At 43.0% G+C, this 26,316-nt stretch overlaps 1 protein-coding gene across 1 annotated transcript; it reads right to left on the bottom strand.

The window, feature by feature from the left end:
- Positions 1-195: 195 nt before the first annotated feature.
- srd5a2a (steroid-5-alpha-reductase, alpha polypeptide 2a) lies at positions 196-25,002 on the bottom strand. Its single transcript, XM_084075115.1, has 6 exons — positions 24,875-25,002; positions 23,822-24,123; positions 9,843-10,006; positions 5,699-5,800; positions 2,922-3,072; positions 196-2,106 (listed from the first exon to the last, which is right to left on the bottom strand). Exons 1-6 carry the CDS (start codon positions 24,977-24,979, stop codon positions 2,040-2,042), a joined length of 891 nt encoding a protein of 296 aa, XP_083931241.1. The 5' UTR covers positions 24,980-25,002; the 3' UTR covers positions 196-2,039.
- Between the last annotated feature and the right edge of the window lie 1,314 nt (positions 25,003-26,316).

The following is a 26,316-nucleotide window of genomic DNA, read 5'->3' as shown; positions in this document are numbered from 1 at the left end:
AGTTATTGATGGTAAAGATTATTCAATGATTTTAAATTAGATTGAAGAAAATGAAAGACACCGACTTTAAAGTTAAAAACATATATATATATATATATATATATATATATATATATATATATATATATATATATATATATATATAAAAATCACACCCTGTGTGAAGGAAGCGGTGCCTTTGATGAGTTTATTTAATTGGGCTATATATGTACTAGAGAAACAATGTTAAATCCCTGTACATTTATTCCAAAAATGTGTTTTACTAAACTCTGCCTCCTGGGGGCTGCACACTGCGTGTGCCGTGCTCAAACATAACTACATACATACCAGAGCATGTGAGCGGAGCGACACGATTTTGAGCGCGGAGCTGGTTTATAAAAAGGTTGGAGCGCTACTCAGAGCGAGGACCGCCTCCCACTCCAAGCTGCCCTCGCGGGGGCCGCGCACCGAATGTTTGAGCATGCCCGGTCGCACGGACTCAGAGACACACAGACATCCAGCAGTGCACAGCGCACCGAGATGTCATTAGAATTTCTTCTTTCTTTTTCTTTTATTTTTTTTACTGTTGAGCGACCCGGTTTGAGCGGAGCATGGAGCGAGATTTGCGCAAATCAACGTGAGCGAGGAGCGACGGGGAGCAGAGCGCGGGGGGAGTCGACGTGAGCGAATAGCGAGCGTGAAACCAGCCCCCTGGAGCGCCGAGCGGCATTTCCACCCGCTCCGCTCCGCGCACGTGCTCTGATACATACATAGATACATACACACAGACACGGTCAAATGTAGAGCGGTTGGCACCGCTAAAAACCTTCAAATACACATGCAGACCACTTTGGTGATATCCAGCCTGCTTGTTTCTGAAAGCCTAAAAACGTTGTAAAGGGTGCCTAGTTGAAGGCTTTAACAAATAACTGCTTTTTAAGATAAGATAAACCTTTATTGATTCAGCTGGGGAAATTCAGAGGTCGTAGCAGCTGAGACAAATTGGAGCCGGTCAGTCACATTGTACTGCAACGATTTGACTTGTTAAGCCCAATTTTATACTTATTTTTTTTAATTAAAAAATGGGTACAGATAATTAGAGAGATATGAAACCTTGAAAGCATCTGTGTAACCACTTTAATCATTATGCTATACTTTGACTATTCAAAAATAGCAGATATACAAACTTCGTGCCACACTATGAGCTTGTAGATCTAGTATTTTTGAAAAGCCTAGAACATTTGTGCATATAAATATATCTCTGCTGTCCGGCAAACATTTTGGAGTCAGGAGGTTTTGTTCATCATTGATAAGAACAGCTGAATGGAACTCCAAGCTCACAATGATGTTGGAGATCAAACCAGCTAAAAACCAGCTAACTCCGGTGGAGTTAGCTGGTTTTGTCAGAAGCGCTTTTTAATACTTTTCATTGGTTCAATATTATGTTTCACCGACGTAAAGGGTGTTCAATGGCCCTGATTTATGGAAAAAAAATGCAAAAGCATCAAAATGGAGTTAGCTGGTTTCTGCCAGACAGCAACGATATATAATATTTTTGAATATATAAATATATTTTTTAAAGCAAACATTTTAACTCAAATCTTTTCTTATGGGGGATCCCTGGAACAATATATTCTGAGATGGGGATCCGCGGCCAAATAAATATAGTGTTGGGGCTCCGACATGAAAAAGTTTGAGCACCACTGATACAGCAACGTAAGTTTATCAGAAAACTGTTAGGATTTAGAAGACATTTGTAGAATCGGCCTCAGGTCTCAATGGGTTAAAAACATAAATAAATAAGACTTGGAAGTCTGACAGTAGACCTCTGGCACTTTTTGCATTATACCATACAGTAGCTTTTTCGTATTCATGGTGTACTTCTGCTTTTTAGGGAACCCTGTTTTCTTCCACTGATGGCATTCCTTTCCTGTGAGGAGATGAGCCACTCATGATTGTCCCACCCGAGTACTAATGTAACCTAAGCTGCTTTCACACAAATAATACTTTCATTAGAAAAAGAGGGTTTCAGCCATGCGATGCCTTGTAGTGTAGTCTGCTCACAGGAGGAAAGGAACAACCGCTTTCCTGGACTTGGGATAATCCTCAAACTTGTGATGGTAGTCCCTAGAGGAGAACAACACAGAGAGGGAGAGGAGAACACTGTTTATTACCCATTAAGACCGGGAACGCATCTGTGTCATTTTTATGATTTATTTGGCTATTCAAAAATAGCAGATATACAAGCTCATAGCGTGGCACCGAGTGAAAATGGTGAAAATGTATGCAAATCTTTGAATATGCATGTTTTTGAAGCAAACTTTTGTAACTCAAATGTCTTCTAAATCCTGCCTAAATAACTGTTAAAAAAATCTTATGTTTCTATATCAGTGGTTCTCAAACTTTCATGTCAATGACCCCCAAAATGAATATGTATTTGGCCGCGGACCCCCATCTCAACAATATGTTGTTCCAGGGACCCCCCCCCCCCCCAGAAGCAAAGATTTGAGTTAAAATGTTCGCTTTAAAAATATATATATACAAAGCTGTGCACACATTTTCATGATTTTTCAAAAATAGCAGATCTACAAGCTTGTTCATCTGCTATTTTTGAATAGCCAAAGAAATCAAAAAATGACATGCAGATGCATTCCCGGTCTTAATGGGTTAAAACAACCTTTACAGTTCATGTGAACATTTTTACAGTTGAGCAAAGTAGAGCCTGCACTCCAGCTACATGGAAAATGTATTTGCAAAACATGACAACGTTTCGAGCCTCTAGGGATCTGCAGGTAAATATTGACATTAGATAGATGTTAAGATCCCTAGAGGCTCGAAACGTCATGTTTTCTTTTCCATGTAGCTTGGCTACGGACAGGGTGTGTGACTGTTGATAGATTGGAACCATCAGAGTGATTGTGATGAAGCAGGTAGGAGGTTACCTGTGATGGTGGTACGCTCGCGGTCCGATGGAGCAGATGGTGAAGAGGGCGAAGGAGAAGGTTGGTAAGGACCACGTAGCTATGGCATATCCAACCCACTCCACTATCTCCCCGAAGAAGTTAGCACCAGAAACGTACTCAAACATCCCCCCTGAGTCAAGAGGAGAAATATGAATGATTTTGTACGTTGTGACGTGTGGATTATTTACCGTGTTGCTCTGGTCTCTTCATGGGGTTGTTTATTATCAGTGTTGGAAAAGATACTCAAAAACTGTAATACATTACCTATTACTTGTTACTTGTTTAAAAAGTAATATTATTACTTGACATACTCCGTGCCAAAAGTAACTCATTACTTTACTTTACTTTTTTTCTCGCCCCCAGTAATTGCATCCTTTCTCCCCTAAAGTCTTAATTTGCATTTTCAACATTAGCAGTTTTCCCCCTTTTCAGCAGCCTACAGTACATTGTAAAATCCTCATAGTTTATTTAACTCCGAAAAGTGTACTGTACACATGACATGATGAGTCCATTTGGTTGTACTCTCATTTGAATTAAATTAACACTAAGACTTTTACTGTGTATGAATTCATAACTTACAGACTAAATGAAAACCACGCCTGGGCTCAAACTGATAACGAGACACAATCTTTGAACAACTTCTGTTGTTTATTAAAGCAGATAAGCTCCAAACAAAGTGCTAGTCCATATGAGGAGGTGTGCCGGTGCATTTCAATGCAATCCAAAGATATTCAAAAACGAGTTTGTCCCAGTCAGTCACAATAGCCCTACAATATTAACCTGAGTGAAGGTAATGAGTTTAAAGGAGGAGTTCACCCAAAAAATGACTAATTGTATATCAATTGCACACCCTATGAAGCCTTGAATCCATGGATTCTTTTTTGTTGTTGTCGCATTCCTAAGCTAATCATTTGATTCCTGTCTCCTACCGGCTAATGTATCCGGTAGGAGACACAAAGTAGATTATTTGTGTCTCCTACCGGAAATACACACGGTCATCAAATTATTGTCTTAAAAATAAATCCATGAAATCAAGGCTTCATGGGGTGTGTAATTGATAGAAAATAAGTAATGTTTTGGGTGAACTCCTCCTATAATGTGTTAACTAACTTATATATTATAGGCTTAAACATTATGTATGGATGGATATCTAGTGAATCATCTGGTGTCCTATAACTTGCCGAACAAAACATTGATCAGGCTTGACACATGTAAATAATCCACTGAGCATTACACATAACAAGCCTACAATATGTGTCGTTTTTATAAAGCGCTTCAGTTCAACTACAATAATTCTGGAAAAAGGCTCCCTCAGCAACACATGGTTTCTGAAAGAATGTGGGAACCAAACATTTTGGCTATAACAAAATGACAATTCAAATAGCCTATTAATATAGCTAAATACAGTATACTATATTTGACATTTATGTCCATTTGACCATTATATCAACAGACCAAAAACAACACACGATCACAAAATGAAAATAAAGTCTAGACACTCAAGCCCACTCAAGCCCCAGTGTAAATAGTAACGTGTTACTATTTTGGAAAATAGTAACTGTATTTTTCATTACTCAAAACGTATATTACTAGTTACTGGAAAAAGTTAATATTACTTTTTTCGTTAAATTACTTTAGTTACTTTCCAACACTGTTTATTATTAAATAATGCAATAGGAGCCAAAATGAAACGCCACAATGCATTTTGACTTCTCAATGTAAAGTGAAACTGAATCAAGAGGGTGTGTGCTGCTTGCCAAATGAGTGTACATTTCACATGTTTAGAATTACTTGACCTAGAAAAGCATGAGAGACCCGGGGGAAAAACTACAGTTTACACCCTGGCACATTCCCCAGGACAGGATAGTCCCCAAGTCCCCCAGCTCAGAACAAAGCCACTAGGACAGTCCTTTGTGTCAGATAGTAACCAGGTCTAAACCCTAGGCTACCTGACAATCAGGCCACATGTTCTGTTCTTGGAATACTGACTGATTGCTTGACTCTGGAATATTTACACACAGTACTGAGATGTAAACATGTATGTCTGTTGATTAGTAATAGATGGATGTATACATTTTAAATATTCATTGTGTTGATAGACTACATATATAGATAATGACTGTTAAAGGCCGACTGACACTGTACTTATATCAGTCTCATATCCACTGTTGCATAGATGTATATTCATGCATATATCCACTGGTTAAACCAAGCAGCCATAGTCTCACTTCCTTCACAGGTGTTACCAGTGATACTAATGAAGGCTCTGTTCCAGTAGCACAGTGGTTCTCAGATTTTTCAATTTCCACGTCCCCCATAACTCTGAGAGTGTACAAATGTAACCAAATGGACCCGTAAGGGTCCATTTGGTTACATCTCTCAGAGTTACACACCCGTAAGGGGCCATTTGGAAACCCCTTAAGGAACAATGAGGGTCCCTGCACCCACATTTTAGTCCCACTGGTGTAACAGTGTCTCCAGTGAGCCAACATGCACAATATCAGCACCCTAACTCTGTTTGACCGGAATGGAACAGAGCCTTCATTAGTATCATTGGTAACAACTGTGAATGTCTTCACAATATGGCTGCTGTGAATAGAGCCTAGTGCAGACGGCTAGGGTCAGACCCTAAGACTATTTATTTGATTTAATCTTATTCTTAGATCTTTACTCTCTCTTGTCCTGTACCTATCCTGTGTAAATAAAGGTTAATCCTATTTTTTTTCTCATCATCTTATTTCCATACATTCCTATACCTTGGGGAATCCTGTAGACAATTTCTCCAGGTTTCCTCAGCCTGCGAAGGATGTGGTCGCTGTGGATGTTGATGGCCATTCCCACCACAAACACCACCAAACCTGCAGCAACAAATGTTAGTTAGTTAGAGCAGTGGTTCTCAAACTTTTTCATGTCAAGGACCCCCAAATTGACACTTATTAGCCCGCGGACCCCCATTCGAAAATATATGCCAGGGACCCCCATAAGAGAAGATTTTTTACGGCTCTAGCTGTGATTCTCAACCATTTTAATTTCAAGGACCCCCAGTTTGACATGCATTAGGCTACGGACCCTCATTTAATGGAATTTCTATCCCTGGGACCCCAATTCATATTGTAAAATCAATTTTAATTTAACTCTGAGAGTGTACAAATGGAACCGTTAGGGTCCATTTGGTTCCATTTGTACACTCTCAGAGTTACAGACCCATAAGGGTCCATTTGGTTCCTATCCATCATTTAGCTGGGGACCCCCTGGAACCCCCTCAAGTACCCCTGGGGGTTCCCGGACCCCACTTTGAGAACCGATGAGATGAGTTAGAGTTAGTGGTCAGATGGGTGCGCTGCGTGCATCTTCAGAGCGTGCTTATGTTAATGATCAATCGATTATGCTGTTGTCACTAAAATCTTAGTGTTTTAACACGTATCTCCTGGGGCCCACTTGCAATAGCCATTCCCACCAGAAACACTAGTCAATCGCGGCATCAACAAATTTGTTAGTTTAATGCTTTTTCATTTCAGACAAGGAGTTAACTTATCAGTCGACTGGGCCCAGCAGTATGAAAGACTATGGACTGGAGTACTGCTGGGCAATATGGAAATAATGTCACCAAGACGTTCTGAAATCCAAGCATTTCGTTTAGGTTTGGAAAATCACTCCAAATTGCCTGCTGATGCTTGTCACATAGCAACACAAAGTCAAAATAGAACTATTCATTTCAGCTGGCATTCTCAAGCATTTCTGACATCTGTAAATAATTGTATTTACAGATTGTTAAATTGACCACTTGAGCCCTATTCTTTGTCATACAACGAATAATAGCCAAAATAGCCTCTCAACTCATCGCACACATGAGCTTGTAGATATAGCTGTATGTATGATGTAGCTATTTTTGCTGACTGTTGGCCCCAGAATAGGGACGCTGTTTAACTGCAGTTTTAACCATTATGTGTATATTTCACACTGCTCAAATTGACACATGACCTGTTTTTCTGCTTCTTTATCTCCTCTCTTGAAACTGCAAGTCTGTACGACAAAGAATTTCACCCATTCTTTTAATAATAAATAATAATAGCTTGAATGTATATACAGTAGTGCCTTTCATGAACCCAAGGATGCTTTACATCAAAACAATGAACAGCCAACAACCGAACAAAACAACAAAGCACTATTTGCCATAAGCCTGAGAGAATAGGTGTCTTACACGTGTAAACCTGTGATGTGAGTTGAGGTGAGGTGAGCTAGCGTTCATGTGGTTAACAGGAATCAGGTTACTTGTGTGCTGCAGTTAGCAGGATGCTGATGATGCCTCACATTCATCAGGACGCAGACATGGAGGCGTTACTGTGATATATCTGCAGTGGTGGAAAAAAAGTACTCAAATGTTTTACTTAAGTACTAAAAGTATCAATACTGCAATGTGGAAATACTCTGTTACAAGTAAAAGTCCGGAATTAAAAATTGACTTGAGTAAAAGTGCAAAAGTATTGGCATCAAAATTTGCTTAAAGTACCAAAAGTAGAACATACTCATTATGCAGAATGGCCCATTTCACAAGTTTTTAAATGTATAAGAATATTTTGAAAATACCAGATCTACAAGCTCAATAGCCAAAGTATGTATAGGGTTGCAGTAGTTAATGTATGTTTTGTAATAATACTCAAAATCTTCAAAGTAACTAGTAACTAAAGTTTTCAAATAATTGTAGTGGAATAAAAAGCACAATAGTTGTCTCTGAGATGTAGGGGAGTAGAAGTAAAAGTATTGAACATTGGAAATACTCCACTAAAGTAAAACAAATACCTCAAAATCTTATTTTATAGGTACATAATAAATGTACTTAGTTACTCTTTACACCACTGGATATCTGTGTGATGTATCAGTGAGACAAGAGGTTTCCAGGTCAGTGTGTGGTAGGACAGCTCAGACTTCAGATTTCTGATCTCACATTCTCATGAACGTGATGCTGATCTTATCCATCCTGACAGTAACAGACTTATCACTCGTCTCCATCTAGCGTTTATCAACAGAAACCAAGCAGAGTTGCGAAGCAGACCGACTCTTTCAGCTGAAAACATTTTCTTAATCATGTTATGGTAAATACATGCATTTATACTGCACCTTTATCAGTGGTGTAAAGTAACTAAGTGCATGAACTCAAGCACTGTACCAAAGTAACATTTTGACGTATTTTTCACTTTTTTCAGTATTTACAATTTTCAATACTTTTACTTCTACTCCACTACATCTCAGAGGCAAATATTAAACTTTTACTCAACTACAATTATTTGAATGTTTTTGTTACGAGTTACTTTGCAGATATAAGTTATTATATCATAAAACATGCATTAACCACTTTAGGCCTATTTTATACATAGACTATTTGAAAATAGCCGATCTACAAGCTCACAATGCGTCGCGATGCGACGCATTGCGAGCTCGTAGATCTGCTATTTTCAAACATTCGATTATTTTTACCTTCGGTACTTTAAGTACATTTTGATACCAATACTTTTGTACTTTTACTCAAGTGAATGTTGAATTCTGGACTTTTGCTTGTAACAGGGTATGTTTACATTGCAGTAGTGATACTTTTACTTAAGTAAAAGATTTTAGTACTTTTTCCACCACTGACCTTCCAAAATCCTACAATGTGCATTACATTCACAAACACACATTCACACACACACCGGCAGAGGAAACCAATGCAAGGCACCAACCTGCTCTTCGGAGAGCATTTAGTGGTTCAGTGTCTTGCTCAAGGACACATCGACACTAACTCTGTTTTCTGCTCTATACCTCCCGAGCCTACTGCGGCACCATCTTGAAATGGACCTTTATGTTTGACCAGTACATGTAATGTACGCATTCACTCTCATAAGCATTCTGATACTACTTGCTGTGACATCGTGGTCACTGCTTTATCAGGACACTACGAGATGCATCTGTTGTTTTGTTTTGTAATCATTCTTATCCTACTGTTACTTTCTGTTCTTTTTCTATATCTGTATTCTGTATGTGTTTAATAACCTTCAGAACCACTGTATTGGGCCACGGGACCAAACAGTGGGTCGCGAGCTATTGGTCGGTCGCGGATCCTTTTCCGTGGGTCGCGAGTGACTGAATATCCCTTTATTTTTGTTTCCTACATTTTGTCATTCGTTATTATTTTAACATTTTTACTAAAGATTTCCAAAGAAATTCACACATTTTCATGAGTCGAAAACAAATACAAACATTTTTCAAAAAGAATTGAATGAATAAAATAAAAATAACCTACATTAGAAAACAAAATGTTTAAAGGACGATTTCACCGCTTTTCAACCTGTCTTCATATAATAGGTCCTCACTAATACACATGATAAAATGGTACAATTTTTTTCTACTTTGTCTGTGTCTCATAGGAGGGCTGTGGACAGTCCAGAAACCCGTCTACCAGTGACATCATCGTTAGGCATGATTTTTTTTTCCAACAAGATTTCACATTTTTTATTAAGATTTTTATTAACACGAGAACAATGGCTTCTGCTATTGCATTGCAACTTTCCAGGAATAGAAAGCCTGCAGTTTTCTATGGATTCCCCATTGATGATGTCACTGGTAGACGGGACTCTGAACTGTCCACAGCCCTCCTCTGAGACACAGACCGAGTAGAAAAAAATTGTACCATTTTATCATGAGTATTAGTGAGGACCAATTAAATGAAGATAGGTTGAAAAGCGGTGAAGTCGTCCTTTAAGAAAGAATGAAAATAGCAGACCTACAAGCACCGCGTTGCAAGCTTGCAGATCTGCTATTTTCTCTAGTTTGGATCCAAGGGGAAACTTCTACGTTCTCTTTTGGGTCTTGCTCTTGAGCTAAAAAAGTTCGGGAACCCGTGATGTACGGTATAGACCCACTCACCAGCGGTCAGTCGTGTGTAGGTCACCCAGGAGTGTGGGTAGTGGACACAGTGCAGCAGGTAGTGACTCTGTAGGAAGGCGTTGACGGAGCAGAATACGATGGAAGATACCACGATGTGCAGCGGCGTGGGACGTCCTCTGGTCAGCAGGCCGTACACGAACGTCCTGGACAAACGCACAGTTTACGCATGAGCTTCAGTTCAACAAAACGCATGGCATGCATATATTATCCACAGAACATCTCAACAAGGTGCAGCATTTAACCCTTTAAGACCTGAAGCCGATTCTACAAAATGTCTTCTAAATCCCAACAGTATTCTGAAAAAACGTATGTTTCTATATCAGTGGTGCTCAAACTTTTTCATGTGAATTTTGCTGCGGACCCCCATCTCAAAATATTTTGTTCCAGGGACCCCCAGAATCAAATATTTGAGTTAAAAAACATTATTTAAAAGAATATAAATGTATTAATTTGCACACATTTTCTCGATCTTTCAAAAAATAGCAGATCTACAAGCTCATAGCGCGGCACTCGGTGCTGCGCTATGAGCTTGTAGATCTGCTATTTTTGAATAGCCAAAGTGTAAAATAATGTTTAGCTCAAATCAAAAAGTGACACCGATGCGTCCCAGGTCTTAATGGGTTTAAAAAAGAGGGGGGAAAACTGGTGACGAAGAAAAGGACGAAATCAGCACACTGTTTGAAATGCTCCCCAAAATCGTGAATTTATCAGAATAACTTTTTGACCCAAATGTCAGGTACCTGACGAAGACCTTTTGGAGGACCAGAAAGCTGTACTCTATATTCTGACTTCTTGTGTTTTTTCGCAAATTAACGCCCTACTTGATCACACAAGCATTAAAAGTAGCAGATTTACAAGCTCGAAACACGTCGCTTCGTGCCGCGTTTCGAGCTTGTAGATTTGCTACTTTTGCTATTTTTTTTATTTGAATCCTGAAAATGAACAGTTTTGGAAACATGGTTGCAATGGAGCAATGTACGTGAGGTTAAGCAAAAAGGTGTGAAAGTGGTGTAAAGTGGGCTAGTGCCTCTTCTCTCTGCCACCTGTTTCCTGTCTTTACACGCTCAGTTTCCTGCAATGCTGGATGAAGACAAGTACTCCGAATGTCTGCCTTGAATAAAAACAGCAACAGCACAATGAAGCCATACTCCGTTACAAGTAAAGGTCATTGAGTGAATGTACAAAAGTATTGGCATCGAAATATACTTAATCCGTTAAGACCGGTAACCTGAAAGGGCCTTTCTGTGTGGAGTTTGCATGTTCTCCCCGTGTCCCCTAGGGTACCCTCACAAAAACATGCAGTAATCCTGGTCACTATACTGCCTCCCCCTGGCCAGCCGGGGCGCCTGATGGAGGGGAAAGGAACTGGTTGGAATAACGTGTTCCTTCCACGCGCTACGTCCAACCAGGGAAATTCCCCCCTGTCAGGTGACAAGAAGGTCAGTTGGCTCTCATGCATTGAAGGAGGCATGAGCTCGGCCCTGGCCTCCCCTAGGTTGGCAGAGGGAAGGTAGTGCCCAGGATTACATAGACAATTGGCACTGGGTATAAAAAATGGGGTTACAAAATCATGGGATAAAAATTAAACAGTAAAAAAAGACACGGAACGCATCTGTCATTTTTAGATTTGAGCTAAAAAGCATTATTTTACACCTTTGCTATTAAAAAATAGCAGATATACAAGCTCCTGCTATTTTTGAAATATCTTGGACATTTTGTGCAAATATTTGAATATATATATTTTTAAAGGGAACATTTTTGAAAACCGTATTTTCCCTGTATTGTTTATGTTTGTGCAGTTCGTTTCCCCGGCCACCAGGGGGTGATGCTTCCATAGACTTCCATAGAGGGATGCGCACGGATGCGCACATGCGTGCGTTAATTTACGTCCCGGACAAACATAAACAATAGGGAAAATACGGATTTCAGAAAAAGGACTGTTTCAATGCAGGAAAACACCCCAGCATCAGGCTGATAGAGGGGAAAAAATGCAAAATATATATATATAAATATTTTTTAAATTTAGGCTTAATGTTGCCTACAATACCTTTAATGAACATGTTTTGTGAGGTCACAGTGACCTTTGACCTTGACCACCTATACTTCAAATCTCTCCTGGAACCCAGAATTGAATACAAGGCTGAAAACCAGAAAGACCAGAAACCGACACCAGAGAGAAACAACTTCCCCAAACATGACCTCGTAATTATATGGCGTTGGAACAACAGATGTTCAGGAGGCGGAGAAACACAACTTTACTCCGCCCACACACCAATCTACCTGGCGCTATTTATACCCTGTCAGAACTACCCAGAAACCCCTTATTCGCTTTCGTACATCCGTACTCAAGCTCATAACGTTTTCAGCAGCAGGAGCATCTAGAGCACTTTACCTCTTCCAGCCAGTCCCAGTCCCGCCGTCCCATTTCTCCCAGCACCTCCGTATCCTGCTTCTCCAGACACCTCAACTTCCACGCCGATCTACCATCATCCCACCACCATCCAGCCAAACGGCGACATCATTCAGGTCGGTCCCACGCATCCACACAACATCGCCCGACTCCTTGGGAACGGGAGCGGGGCCGAACCGCAAGGAGGCCACCACCAACCACTGAGCAGCTTCGGCGTCCCCGACGGCCAGCAACGCTGGAACGCAACAATCCCCGAAACGCTTGCCTCGCAGCTCCCCCGGCCCGTGCCACCATGGCTCATCCAGCTGTTAGCTAGTAGCTACCAGCTACAGCCACAACGCTAACTACAACAGCCGGCACAACAACAACACCGGGGCCTTCGTCGCGCCAGTCGCAGTCCAATGACGTCACGCGTCACAAACTACCGCGGCGACTCCGGACGACGTCACCCGCTGCTCCGGGAGGCTTCAGGGATGGCCGGGCCGCGCCTGCCCAGAATAACACCGCCTCCACCAGCCTGCATATTTCTTTTCCAACTACTACTCCTCCAATACATTTCCAACCATTAACCCTGTGCCTGCCACCCACCCATTGCTCAGAAATGTTTACATTTGCTATTTCCGTAGCCTAGCTTCATGCTCCCTCGCTAGCTTTCTTACCATACATGCTACCAACATTGCTCACGTGGCTACAGCTGCTACTGCTATCATTACAACGTTCTTACCGAACTAACATTGTTTCCTTCCTAACACTGCTGCTCGCTCCATTCATGAGCTTGCTAGCATCATGCTCCCATACTAGCATCCATACACATACTACCAATATCGCCCCCTTTGTTAGCTGCTACCGCTATTATTACAATGTTCCTACCGAACTAACATTGTTTCTTTTCTTCCACAGACATTGCTGCTTGGTGCTATAACATTGTTCACTTCACACATTGTTCCTCCACACAGACATGGCTGCTTGGTGCTACTAACATTGTTCCTCCAGTTGTTTTTCTCCACAGACATCGCTGCGTGGTGCTGCTAACATTGTTTCCCCCATAATAATAAATGAATATTTAAGGCCATAAATAATGGTGTTAAAAGGCTTACACTTGTTCCTCTGCGTCATACAGTAAATCCAATCATCCATCTAGATATATTTTAATAATTAACCAATCTTCCCCCTATTCCCCTCTTAGCCTTCCATCGCTTATTCATCCACCAATTGGATGTTATCACCACAAATGCATCGATCACTACCCATTCATACTATCACGCTAGCATTCATACTATGCATACTACTGCACCACTGCTATTAGCATTGTTGCTCCCTCCTTTCATGCGCGATACTAGCATCATGCTCCCATGCTAGCAGTTACCATACATGCCATCCTTTGCTCTCGTGGTTATAGCTGCTACTGCTATCGCTACAGCGTTCCTAATTCATGTAATATATGCTATATGTAATATATTCCGTAATATATGTCACCCCTAATGTCTTTCTTGTCTATCTTATCATCCCTCGTACCGCAGGTTGCACTTTCATCCCCCCCCCCCACACCCCACCCCACCCATCCCTACATCCATTTCAGTTTCCTTCCATTTCTCCTACCACCCAAAACCCAAGCATTATCATCCCTCGTACCGCAGGCTGCACTTTCATACCCCCCCACCCATCCCTACCATCCCTACATCCACCTCAGTCTTCCTCTGCCACTTTTTCTCAAATACCTAGCGCTGCCGTGGCCACACCTGGCACCAGCACAACCCAGGCCACGCCTGCTTTCAATTTCTTTTCCACTCCAGGGCATGCCACCCAGCCAAACATCGCTGCCACTAACAGCGGTGGCATCGCCTCTCTACCACCCTCTTTGCTGTCCTGTCCTCCTTTCAATAACCCCTCCCCCCACATCCCTACCCATCCCTACATCCATTTCAGTCTCCTTCCATTTCTCCTACCACCCAAAACCCAAGCACTGCCGTGGCCGCACCAGCGCACCCCAGGCACCCCCCCCCGAACCAATGTTTGTACTGCACTGCTTCCGCCACAGACATGGATGCCTGGTGCTACTAACATTGCATCCTCCACAGACATGGCTGCCTCGTGCTACTAACTTGTTTCTTCCACAGACATGGCTGCTTGGTGCTACGAACATTGTTTCCTCCACAGACATGGCCGTTTGGTGCTACTAACATTGCTTCCTCCACAGACATGGCTGCTTGGTGCTACAAACATTGTTTCCTCCACAGACATGGCTGCTTGGTTACTACGAACATTGTTTCCTCCACAGGCATGGCTGCTTGGTGCTACAAACATTGTTTCCTCCACAGACATGGCTGCTTGGTGCTACTAACATTGTTTCCGCCACAGACATGGCTGCCTTGAAGCCATAGCCAGTGTCTGTCCACTCGGCTTCCAGCACTACACCACCCCTCCATCCCCTCCCTGACACTCCTAAAGCCGTTTCAGGCCAGCAGCCTTAGCTGGTGACGGCTTCCAGAGCTACACCATCCTTCCCTGCCACTCCTTTGCCTCGCCCTTCTATCCCCCACCCCTTTCATGTATCAGTATCATGGTCAGTAACCATGTCAGTATCGCGTTCATGTCCAACATCACGTCAGCGTCATGTTAGTACCATAGTAATTATCATGTCTGCATCGTGGTCAGTATCACGTCAGTATCATTCCACTCCAACAGTGGAACTGTTTCCCAACTCTCCCCCCCCACTCTAGCCCTGCCACACGGTAACGACGGCTACTTTCTTCCATCCTCCGTTCCCACTCCTCCACACCCCAGTCTCTCTCATCAGTTAGCCACTCGGTCATTTTCAAATTTCTTCCCCAGTCTAGACCAGCTATTCGTGTTTTTTTTTGGGGGCCCGTCAAACAGAGCAGGCTAATCCTTAGTCTGCTACCTCCATACTATCGCCTCCACAGTGCGCTCGCCCCACAGCGCTCTGCAGCGCTTCGCACCCACAGCACTCCCCACATAGCTCTCGCCCCACAGCGTTCTTTGCGTTGATCTCGCACCCACAGTGCTCTCCAGTGTTCTCCACAGAACTCTCACCCCCGCAGCGCTCTCCACAGAGCTCTTGCCCCACAGCGCCCTCTGCCGCGCCCTCGCCCCCACAGTGCTTCCTGCAGCGCCCTCGCCCCTAGCGCTCTCTGCAGCGATCTCGCAACCACAGCACTCTCCCCAGAGCTCTCACCCCACAGCGTTCTCTGCAGCGATCTCGCACCCACAGTGCTCTCCACAGTGCTCTCCACAGAACTCTCACACCCAGAGCGCTCTCCACGGAGCTCTCGCCCCCACAGCGCTCTCTGCAGCGCTCTCCACAGAACACTCACCCCCACAGCGCTCTTGCAGCGCCCTCGCTCCCACAGCGCTCTCTGCAGCGATCTCGCACCCACAGAGCTCTCCACAGAACTCTCACACCCAGAGCTCTCTCCACAGAGCTCTCGCCCCCACAGCGCTCTCTGCAGCGCTCTCCACAGAACACTCATCCCCACAGCGCTCTCCACAGGACACTCACCCCCACAGCGCTCTTGCAGCGCCCTCGCTCCCACAGTGCTCTCTGCAGCGCTCTCCACAGAACACTCACCCCCACAGCGCTCTCCACAGGACACTCACCCCCACAGCGCTCTTGCAGCGCCCTCGCTCCCACAGTGCTCTCTGCAGCGATCTCACCCCCTCAGCGCTCTCCACAGAACACTCACCACCACAGCGCTCTCCACAGAGCTCTCGCACCCTCAGCGCTCTCTGCAGCGATCTCACCCCCTCAGTGCTCTCCACAGAACACTCACCCCCACAGCGCTCTCCACAGAGCTCTCGCACCCACAGCGCTCTCTGCAGCGATTTTGCACCCACAGTGCTCCCCACAGAACACTCACCCCCACAGCGCTCTTTGCAGCCATCTCACCCCCACAGCGCTCTCCACAGAACACTCACCCCCACAGCACTCTACACAGAACACTCACCCCCACAGCGCTCTCCACAGAGCCCTCGCACCCACAGCGCTCTCCACAGAGCGCTCGCCTCTCAGCGCGCTTGCAGCGCTCTCGCTCCCGCAGCATTCTCGCCCCACAGCCCTCTCCGCAGCGCTCTCCGCAGCGCTCAAGCCCCATTGCTCTCCGCAACGCTCTCGCCCCACAGAGCTCTCCGCAATGATACCGTCAGTATCATTGTCAATATCATCGTCAGTATCATTTCAGTATTTTGTCAGTATCATGGTCAGTATCAGTATCATGGTCAGTACCAGTATCATGGACAGTATCAGTATCATGTCAGTATCAGTATCATGTCAGTATCATGGTCAGTATCAGTATCATGTCAGTATCATGGTCAGTATCCGTGTCAGTATCACATCAGTATCGCGTCCAACATCACGTTAGTGTCATGTTGGTACCATAGTCATTATCATGTCTGTATCATGGTCAGTATCATGTCAGTATCATTCCACTCCAACAGGCTCCTGCCTCAGAGTTTCCACAGTGCGCTCCGCAGCTCTCTCGCCCCCATAGCACGCTCCGCAGCGCTCTTGCCCCACAGCGCTCCCCGCAATGATACCGTCAGTATCATTGTCAGTTCCACGTCAGTATTATGCCATTATCACGATCAGTATCACATCTTCATCTCGTCAGTATCATGATCAAGTAGTTGCCCTTTTGTATCTCTTTGGGGGTTTCAGTCCACGTGTGCCGTGCTGACGACGCCATCGGCTGTCCGCGTTGTGCCATGCTGACTACGCCATCGGCCGTCCGCGTGTGCCGTGCGACGACGCTAACGACCTCCTCCCCAAAGACTCCAGGGTCGGCGACCCTCCCCCGGAACCCTCCACCCCTCCATTCCATTCCATTATCATTACTATATTACATTACAACACATTCCATTACTTTATCTATTTCCATTCCTTTCCATTTCATTCATTCCATCTTATTCAATAAAACCTTTAAATGTCCATAAAGGTGTGTTTTCTTTGCCTAGTGAAGTTACTGTACCTCAAGCAAATTAGCTTAAACAAAGGTGTTGAACAGGTTTTAATTATGGGATAATATCCCAGGGCACACCTAGAATTTAACCTAGAAATAAAAGCGTCTTCTGACCCTGGGTGCATCTCTTCTTTGCTGGTGGAGCTCTCATCATCTTGTAGTAATAATACTGAGTGCCAAAGCATGTACCCTGTGCCCCTTTTATACAGTACCAGGTAGGACAACATATTTGCATTCCTATGGGTGATGGTCGCTACACTGAATGGACTCGGGCGTGGCTGTGTGTGAAACGGATGATGGCCGTATCGATTGACGGACGATCACCGCTATTGTTCTCGAGGGGCTGGGTTCACACTTTCTTCAAACGGCGCGGCACACCTCAGCAGTACTCGCGGCCCAAAATTGGGCCCTTTGCCAGGGTTGATAAACACTGTACTAGGAGACATACATGTTCCTTTTGAACATGGCTCCTTAAGGCAGGTACACACTGCAGGATATTTGGTCCGATTATGCTGTCGGCGACCTTTTTTGGCGCGCGCCGACAAAACCTCCCGATCTGACGCAGATCGGCCTTTGATCCGCGAGATAATGCTCGCTGTGTGTGAAAGGCTCTGCGAGACGATTCTGCCGCGATCATCCGCTCTGGGATGGCTTTCCGACCGTTTTCAAATAACTACCAGGTTAGTTATTCGGCTATGTCGCCGACTAGACATCTCACAGTATCATACAGTATGACAGGGGTCTGCGAGGAGATGCACACCACAGCCAATGAGAGCACATTACAGCAGCAGCAACCATGGCTAGAGGATCAATGGACCTGACCAAACAGCAACAGACCCTCCCCTGCAATATTACCGTCCACTCCTGTGGTCGGTGAGCTGCCTGTGTGTGTGTGTGTGTGTGTGTGTGTGTGTGTGTGTGTGTGTGTGTGTGTGTGTGTGTGTGTGTGTGTGTGTGTGTGTGTGTGTAATATGTGTGTGCGCGAGCAGCGTGTCTGTCACTCGGGAACCCGTGCCGCCTTTTGTTGTTGTTGCCAGATTTTGCCAGAGAAATAAGCAACCAGATTTATGAAAACAAGGCCAACAAAAGCGACAGGCCACATGAGCACTTTTAACCTATATACAAATACATTGGATTTTTGAAAATAGCCGATCTACAAGCTCACATTGTAGATAGGCTATTTTCAAAGAAGAACATCTTGGAAAAAAATATGGAAATTGTGGAATATTTTCCAAATCCACACAGATCATGTATGGGGGTCTGTGGCAGTGATGTGTTCTACCGTGGTACGCTGTATATGTAGTATGCCCTGTAGATTTTTTGCGTCGCCACCGAATACCTTCAAAAACTGTTCAAAACAGCGTATCTGATACGTTGATACGGTCTGATACGCTACTGCCCAGGACTCCAGGAGTGGCTGGGGGGCAGCAAGAATGTGGGCTAACTCTGAGTTGATGGCTTATCATGTGTATAGCTATTGTTCTTGAGGTGATAAGTAATGGCTGCGACGGAATTCACACATTAACTCAACGACGCAAATACTAATGAAGTACTCTAATCAGGCAGTGATTAGAGTACTTCATTCCTTGTGCTCTTACATGGTAATAATCCTTGCTTTGCATTGAAAATGCATCCAAGCTCGGAAGTGGTTGAGCTCAGGTGATCAGACATCAGAAACACTAGAAAATCAGTACAAAGCATATTGCGTGTGGGCCACACACGCGCGCGAGGCACGCGCGCACATTTTTACATTTAATTAATTATAGACGCGTGCATGCCGTGCGTGTGGGAGGCAGGGAATAATCATAGTATACCCTCCAAAAAAATCTAGAACACACCACTGGTCTGTGGCACAACATATTTTCAGAAGGGGGGAGGTCTGCAGACACATATTCATTTGGGGGTCCTTGCTATGAAAATGTTTGAATGTTATGAATAAAATGTAATCGTGTCCAATCTGTATGGTAGAGTATGTTATGTTAATACAATATACAATTGGGGTGGTTGTATTTAGTCTCCCTGCTGTTATTGAGCAGTGGAGGAAACATAACTCAAATGTTTTACTTGAGTAAAAGTATCAATACTGCAATGCAGAAGTACTCTGTTACAAGTAAAAGTCTGGAATTAAAGCTTTACTTGAGTAAAAGCACAAAAGTATTGGTATCAAAATGTACTTAAAGTACCAAAACACAAAAATGTTTAAAAATAGCAGATCTACAAGCTCACAACGCGTTGTGATGCGACGGGTTGTGAGCTTGTAGATCGGCTGTTTTCAAATAGCCTAGTTATAAAATAAGGCTAAAGTGGTTAATTCATGTTTTATAATGTAATAATTTATATCTGCAAAGTAACTAGTAACAAAAGTTTTCAAATAATTGTAGTGGAGTAAAAGTACAATATTTGTATCCGAGATGTAGTGGAGTATAGGTAAAAGTATAGACAATTTGAAATACTCCAGTAAAGTAAAAGTACCTCAAAAGTATACTTAAGTTACTTTAAATAAAGTATATCTTGACATGATGGTCAAGATATAATTTATCCCCTGAGCAAGCAGACCAGTGTAATGGTAAACATTTCTGGACTTGCTCAGGAATATAGGAAAGTTGCATAGTGCAGCTTTAGTTAAAGCACTGTCTGGGAACTATAATTTAAAGCCTACAGTACATGCATTAGTGCTCATTGTGTGTGGCTCAAACTGGGTGTGTATAGCACACACATGGGTGTGTTACTCCACAACCCACATTTGGACATTGATAAATAACAGGTATTAAAGCAACTCCCACCTTTTGAAGCCCTGGTGGCACTACCCGAGCAACATGCAACGACGGATGACATGACCAAAAACACACTGTAAATCATACAATGATTTAAAGGGATAGTTCACCCAGAAAATTACTTATTTTCTATCAATTACACACCCCATGAAGCCTTGAATTCATGGAGAGTTTTTAGTCTTTGTCGCATTCCTGAGCCACTAACTTGATGACCGGCAGGAAGATGTTAATGTCTCCGGTAGGAGACTCAAAGTTGACACTTTGAGTCTCCATCAAGTTATTGGCTCAGTAATGTGATAAAAAAACAAAAAATCTCCATGAATTCAAGACTCCATGGGGTGTGTAATCGATAGAAAAAAAGGCATTTTGGGGGTGAACTATCCCTTTAAGTTTAAGTTTTACAGTGTGTAAGTTTTGCAGTGTACATCTGGGTCAGTTTGGGTTACGCATTTCCATGCCACGTTGAACTCCAGGGAGATTATATCAAAGTCTCGCAAATACCATTCATAATGTCATTCCACATTCCTGCAGTCCCTGTGGTGTGTGTGTGTGTGTGTGTGTGTGTGTGTGTGTGTGTGTGTGTGTGTGTGTGTGTGTGTGTGTGTGTGTGTGTGTGTGTATTATTATATTTGTGAGGACCAAGTATAGTAGAATTTGAAGACATATCATTGTGAGGTCCGTTTTCCTGGTCCTCACAAGACAAATGGTTGTTTTATAGTTAAAAAAAAGCTTTTATGGATACGTTAACAATCAGAAAAACATTCAGGTTAGGATTAGACATTTAGAGGTTAGGTTTAGGGATTGGAATTAGAGTTAAACATGATTTATACTTAGTTGTGCGCCATGTGTCATGCACCGGAAAATAGCTGATCTATAAGCTCACAACGCGTCGCAGCGCGACGCATTGCGAGCTTGTAGATCTGCTGTTTTCCGGCTTTAGGCTTACGGTTATTTTTTTTATTTTTTTACGGTATGTCTTAAGGCCTTATGGTCTTATATGTATACATATATAAATATATTTCATATTTTCACTGGACCCTTGTAATTACACCATGGATGACTAGGGGTCCACGGACCCCTATTCGAAAAACATAAAATAAAATAGAAATAATGATCCACATGGTACTACGGTCAACACCACCCATGACAAATATCGGGGAAGCATCTGTGTCATTTTAGATGTTAGCGTTGGCTATTCAAAAATAGCAGATCTACAAGCTCACAGTGCGAGCTTGTATATCTGCTATGTTTCAAAAAAAAAATCTTGAAAGAACTACTGGTTTAGAATGTACTTATCAGGCCTTAATGGGTTGATTACAGGGAAAATATTCATCACTCCCTATTCTCCAAACTCATTATGGGCGGGTGGGGAAGTAACTTTGTGTCAGAGTTTAATAGACAGTATATATAAAAGACATTCCAAAGTCATGTACTCATGGAACCACCTCCGCGCTCCTGTAGTACTCAGCCAGCCGTGGTTAAGACAACATAATCAGAGCGGTACATAATCCCTGTTTGGGAGGGGTGAGATGGAGCTCTTTCTGCCATAGTCTTGTTGCCTGCAGTCTGTCCCCTCACCAGCCTATTATCTACCCCCCTCAGTCCCCTCAGTCTATCACATACATGGGCAACTGGCGGCCCAGCCCCCACCTTCACTTAATGCGGCCCGCAGGTTAATATCGAATTACTGATATATCATTGATTTCAGCTGTTACAATTCCAAACATGCAAACATGACCCGCTTTAATTACGTCTTACGTCTACAGTATGTTAGTAGCTTAATGACTAGTATTACATTTTTACTGTCTTTTTTATGTCCACTGTATTTGTATTTAAGTTCATAAAGTTAACATAAGTAAGTAACTAAATGCATTTGAAATTACATCAAAATGTTACTTTTCAGGATTCCAATTCAAAAATAGCAAAAACTAATTCTGGATTCCAATTCAAAAATAGCAGATCTACAAGCTCAAAACGCGTCGCATTGCGACGCGTTTTGAGGTCGTAGATCGGCTATTTTTGCTACTTTTGTGTGACATAGAATGGCGAAAAAAGTTAAAATACAGATATGCAATGTGGCCATCTGGAGTGAGTGTGTAAACATGGTCGACAGTGGCTTCTGTACGTGCACCGTCAGGATGAGAGCAGCTGAATATCCTCACATCTCATCCTGGACATGCTGATATGTGTCAAAGAGGGTATATGAACGAGGAGGGAAACCAGGGGCGTCCTGGCCACTGGGAAATTCGGGAAAATTCCAGAACGGCCGCGCCATTTACGGGCCGCAAAACGGCCGGTGGGCCACGCAAAAAAAAAAGGTTACACATTACTATATAATATGAGAGATTGATTGCAAGAGGGACAAGATTCACATTTTGCGCTTTTACTGTTTGTGTAGAACTTGATGATGACGGACCATTTCATTGCGATGTAGAAAAGAAAAAACAAAAGACTGTTTTACAGCACTGCATATTGTAGCACAAAGGAAATGTAAACCTACAGTAGGAAACAGCCCTTGGGGCCTATTAGGCAGAACTGTACTGGAGGAGACGCCTGGGCCCAGTGCACCTGATCATCAGTGCATCACTTACGCTACGAGCTTGTAGATCTGCTATTTTTTTTAAAATCGTGAATTGTGAAAAAAATACATATTTTTTTAAGCGAACATTGGTAAAACATTTAGTTCCAGGGACCCCCAGAAGCAAAGATTTGAGTTAGAAAAGTCCCCCCCAAAAAAAAATCTAATATTTGCACAAATGTTTGTGATTTATCAAAAATAGCAGATATACAAGCTCATAGCGTGGCACAGAATGCCGCGCTAAGAGCTTGTACAGTATATCTGCTATTTTAGAATAGCCAAAGAAATCTAAAAATGACACACAGATGCGTTCCCGGTCTTAAAGGGTTATAAGAGAGAACTGACCTCCTAATGCTGTGTTCACATGGGCGGATACAAAGATACCAAGATACCCAGCATATTTGTCCCTCTGTCGATTTGTATCTGTGTTGCTCAACAAGGTCTTTGACGTCATCAACGTCATCGGAGCTACAGTTTGTGGTTTTGTATCTTTGTATCTGGAAGTTGAACCCAGCTCAACTTGAATTTGTAGCTTATTGTATCTTTGTATCTTGCTATCGCTGGCTTCCGTTGAAAAATGAATGGCAGCTTGTATCTTTGTTTCTGCCCCTGTGAACGCGCCATAACCCTTGCAGCGTCTTTCCATCAAGCCAGTCGTTTTCTTTCTTCTTTTTTTAATTTAGAGTAGACAATTATTATTACAGTGGATTCGAACCCTCAACCTCCGTGGTGGTGGGCAGTGACTTTACCACTGCGCCACCCGCGCGCCTAAGCCAGTCGTGTTCAATGTCTGGGTCCAGGAACATCAGGGTTCTATGAGGGGGTTCCAGGGGGTCCCAGGCCAAATGAGGAACACTTTAATTCAAATGGGGGTCTGTGGCCGTATACGTATCAATTCAGGGGTCCATGACATAAAAATAGCCGATCTACAGATGTATTATGGAAGATCGAAGAGAAGGCGAAGAGATTTGATGTAGAGTAGACGGAGAGAAATAGCGGTCCCAAGTACAGAGCCAACTCAGGTCTAGTTTACAAAGTCTTAATCTCTCAAAATGATCTGTCAGCACCACTGCCCTAAACATGTAGTGTTGTTGTTAGTAGGAATAAACACAGAAACGCCCGGGAGGAAGTGGACTAAGAAAGAGGTTCCTGTTTTTTTTTTTTACCGAAGCCTAGACTAGAGGGTTTAAGTGGTCAGAACCACGTATAGAAGCACTGACCTTTGGACGTAGTGCAGGCAGAAGGTCCAGAGCAGGATATGTCTCCCCAGGCCAGGCTGTGTGTCCGTGGTGAGGAGAAGGAGCGCCGGCACCAGAACGCAGGGCGCCTCCTGGATGACCCAGGCCAGTCTAGCGGGGAAGGTGACCCCCGGAGGCCGGCCGGGGGCGTCCACGTAGCGCCCGTAAGGGGTGTGTTCCCTGGTCTGCTTCAGAAGGTAGGCCAGCGCACACACGATGAAGCCCCAGCTCAGGTAGTGAACGACACTGACCCTGCACTCCATTCTCCTTCTCCTTAAAAGGTGCTGTGTAAGCAAGTAATGGAAAGTACTCAAATGTTTTGCTTAGGTAAAAGTATCAATGCTGCAATGTGGAAGTGCTCTGTTACAAGTGAAAGTTCGGAATTAAACATTTACTTGAGTGAAAGTACAAAAGTATTGGTATCAAAATGTACTTAAAGTACCAAAGGTAAAAGTACTAACATTTTTTAAAATAGCAGATCTACAGGCTCACAAGCTTGTGTCAAGTGAGCTTGTAGATCGGCTATTTTCAAATGGCCTATGTTTAAACTAGGGATAAAGTGGTTAATGTATGTTTTATAATGTAATAACTTATATCTGCAAAGTAACTATTAACTAAAGTTTTCAAATAATTGTGGTGGAGTAAGTACAATATTTGCCTCTGAGATGTAGTGGAGTAGCAGTAAAAGATTTGAAAATTGTGAATATACTCCAGTAAAGTAGAAGTAGCCTACCTCAAAATTGTACTCAAGTACATTACTTAAGTAAATGTACATAGTTACTTTACACCACTGTAGCAGACATGATTGTAATACTGGTCTAGTATAAAGAAATACATGGATTATCTCTCTCCTGATTGGATGAAATTGGCAATCCACCTGGGAAATGAATCTTCTGTTTATTGAAAGAGCTAGAGATATGTGGAGACCCCTGTTACTGAACAAACATGTGTCTACCATCAGAATATAGCTTTAACTTTTCAACAAGAATCATTTTGTTTGAACCCCCCCCCCCCACAAAAAAAAAGACCACTCACAGTCCCTTTAATTGACGCCTCGGCTTCTCCTTCATTCACGTATCGCTGCTTGCTTCTTTCTTGGCTCCCATAAGCTGTGTGAAGACAGCATGCGCCATTGTGCATGTGCCAGTGTGTGTGTGTGTGTGTGTGTGTGTGTGTGTGTGTGTGTGTGTGTGTGTCTGTGTGTGTGTGTGTGTGTGTGTGTGTGTGTGTGTGTGTGTGTGTGTGTGTGTGTGTGTGTGTGTGTGTGTGTGTGTGTGTGTGTGTGTGTGTGTGTGAGAGAGACTGTGACTGTATTTACACTGTTTAAGGGGGAGAGAGAGAGAAAGAGAGAGAGAGAGATAGAGAGAGTGAGAGAATGGTTTGTGAATGAGACAATTATAGCTCTCCAGCACCTCCTTGTGAGAGATATATGGTCAGTGGTGAAAAAAGTATTCTAATTGTTTTCCCTAAGTAAAAGTACCATACTGCAATGTAGAGTAAAATTAAGTACAAGTCTGGAAAGTATTGGTACCAAAATGTACTTAAAGCACCAAAAGTAGAAAGTAGCCTACTCATAGATCTGCTATTTTCAAATGGCCGAAATGTATGTAGGGCTGAAGTGTTTTAATGTATGTTTTGTAAAAATAATCACATTTTGCTAAGCAACTAGTAACTAAAGTTTTCAAAAACTTGTAGTGGAGTAAAAGTACAATATTTGGCTTTGAGGTGTAGTGGAGACAGTAGAGGTAAAAGTACAGAAAATTGGAAATACTCCAGTTAAGTAAAAACAATCCTCAAAAGTGTACTTAAGTACAGTACTTGAGTAAATGTACTTAGTTACTTTACGCCACTGTATATGGTAAAGTTCTATGAGGTGTGACCACAGGATATTTCTTCTGGCTGCAATGGAATGCATACTTATGGAGGAACCCCCTGTGTTGTGGACACCCTTCAATGGAAACTTTATTAGTTCCATTCAACTGTTTCAGCATCATAAACCTAATACCCAGCTGTGTTTCCTGGACAACTTAAATGCAGTGTTGCCATGTCTGCTTATTATAAGCGACTTTGGGCTTGTTTTTCTGTTAAGTCACTTGTAAATATTGGTAGCTGCGTGTTGCGCTTTGTTGGGCTCGTTTGCTTATTTGGGCTTGCATTTTCAAGACAAATATTTTACTTTTACTCGAGTATATTTCTAGGAAGGCTGTAAAGTACTGAGTACTTTTAAGCCCACTCCACATCCACACCAATGATTCGCCATGCAACTCCAGTCCTTGCAACATGCAACTACTTGCAACCATTATCCCCAATGGCAGTTGCAAGGAGTTGCATTGGTGTGGCTGACCTTAAAACGGTTTTGTTGCAAGGACTTGCGACTATACTTACATTTGGTGTGGTTTGGCCTTTAGGTTGGCTGTTTTTTTTTTCTTCCCTAAAATGCAATTGGCCACACGTCTGCTCTCACACTAGACATGTTT

This window comes from Gymnoscopelus microlampas (genome assembly GCF_963454915.1).
Source record: "Gymnoscopelus microlampas genome assembly, chromosome: 2".
In the NCBI taxonomy this organism is placed as follows: Eukaryota; Metazoa; Chordata; class Actinopteri; order Myctophiformes; family Myctophidae; genus Gymnoscopelus; species Gymnoscopelus microlampas.
This window is presented reverse-complemented; position numbering and strand designations above follow the sequence as displayed.

Excerpts from the sequence above, each read along its gene's own strand:
- srd5a2a (XM_084075115.1), bottom strand. The coding sequence starts at position 24,979 with ATGCACAATGGCGCATGCTGTCTTCACACAGCTTATGGGAGCCAAGAA. Across the intron at positions 5,801-9,842 it reads CTACACACGACTGACCGCTG|GTTTGGTGGTGTTTGTGGTG; the intron begins GTGAGTGGGTCT and ends TTGTTGCTGCAG. Across the intron at positions 2,107-2,921 it reads CGAGCGTACCACCATCACAG|GGACTACCATCACAAGTTTG; the intron begins GTAACCTCCTAC and ends GTTCTCCTCTAG.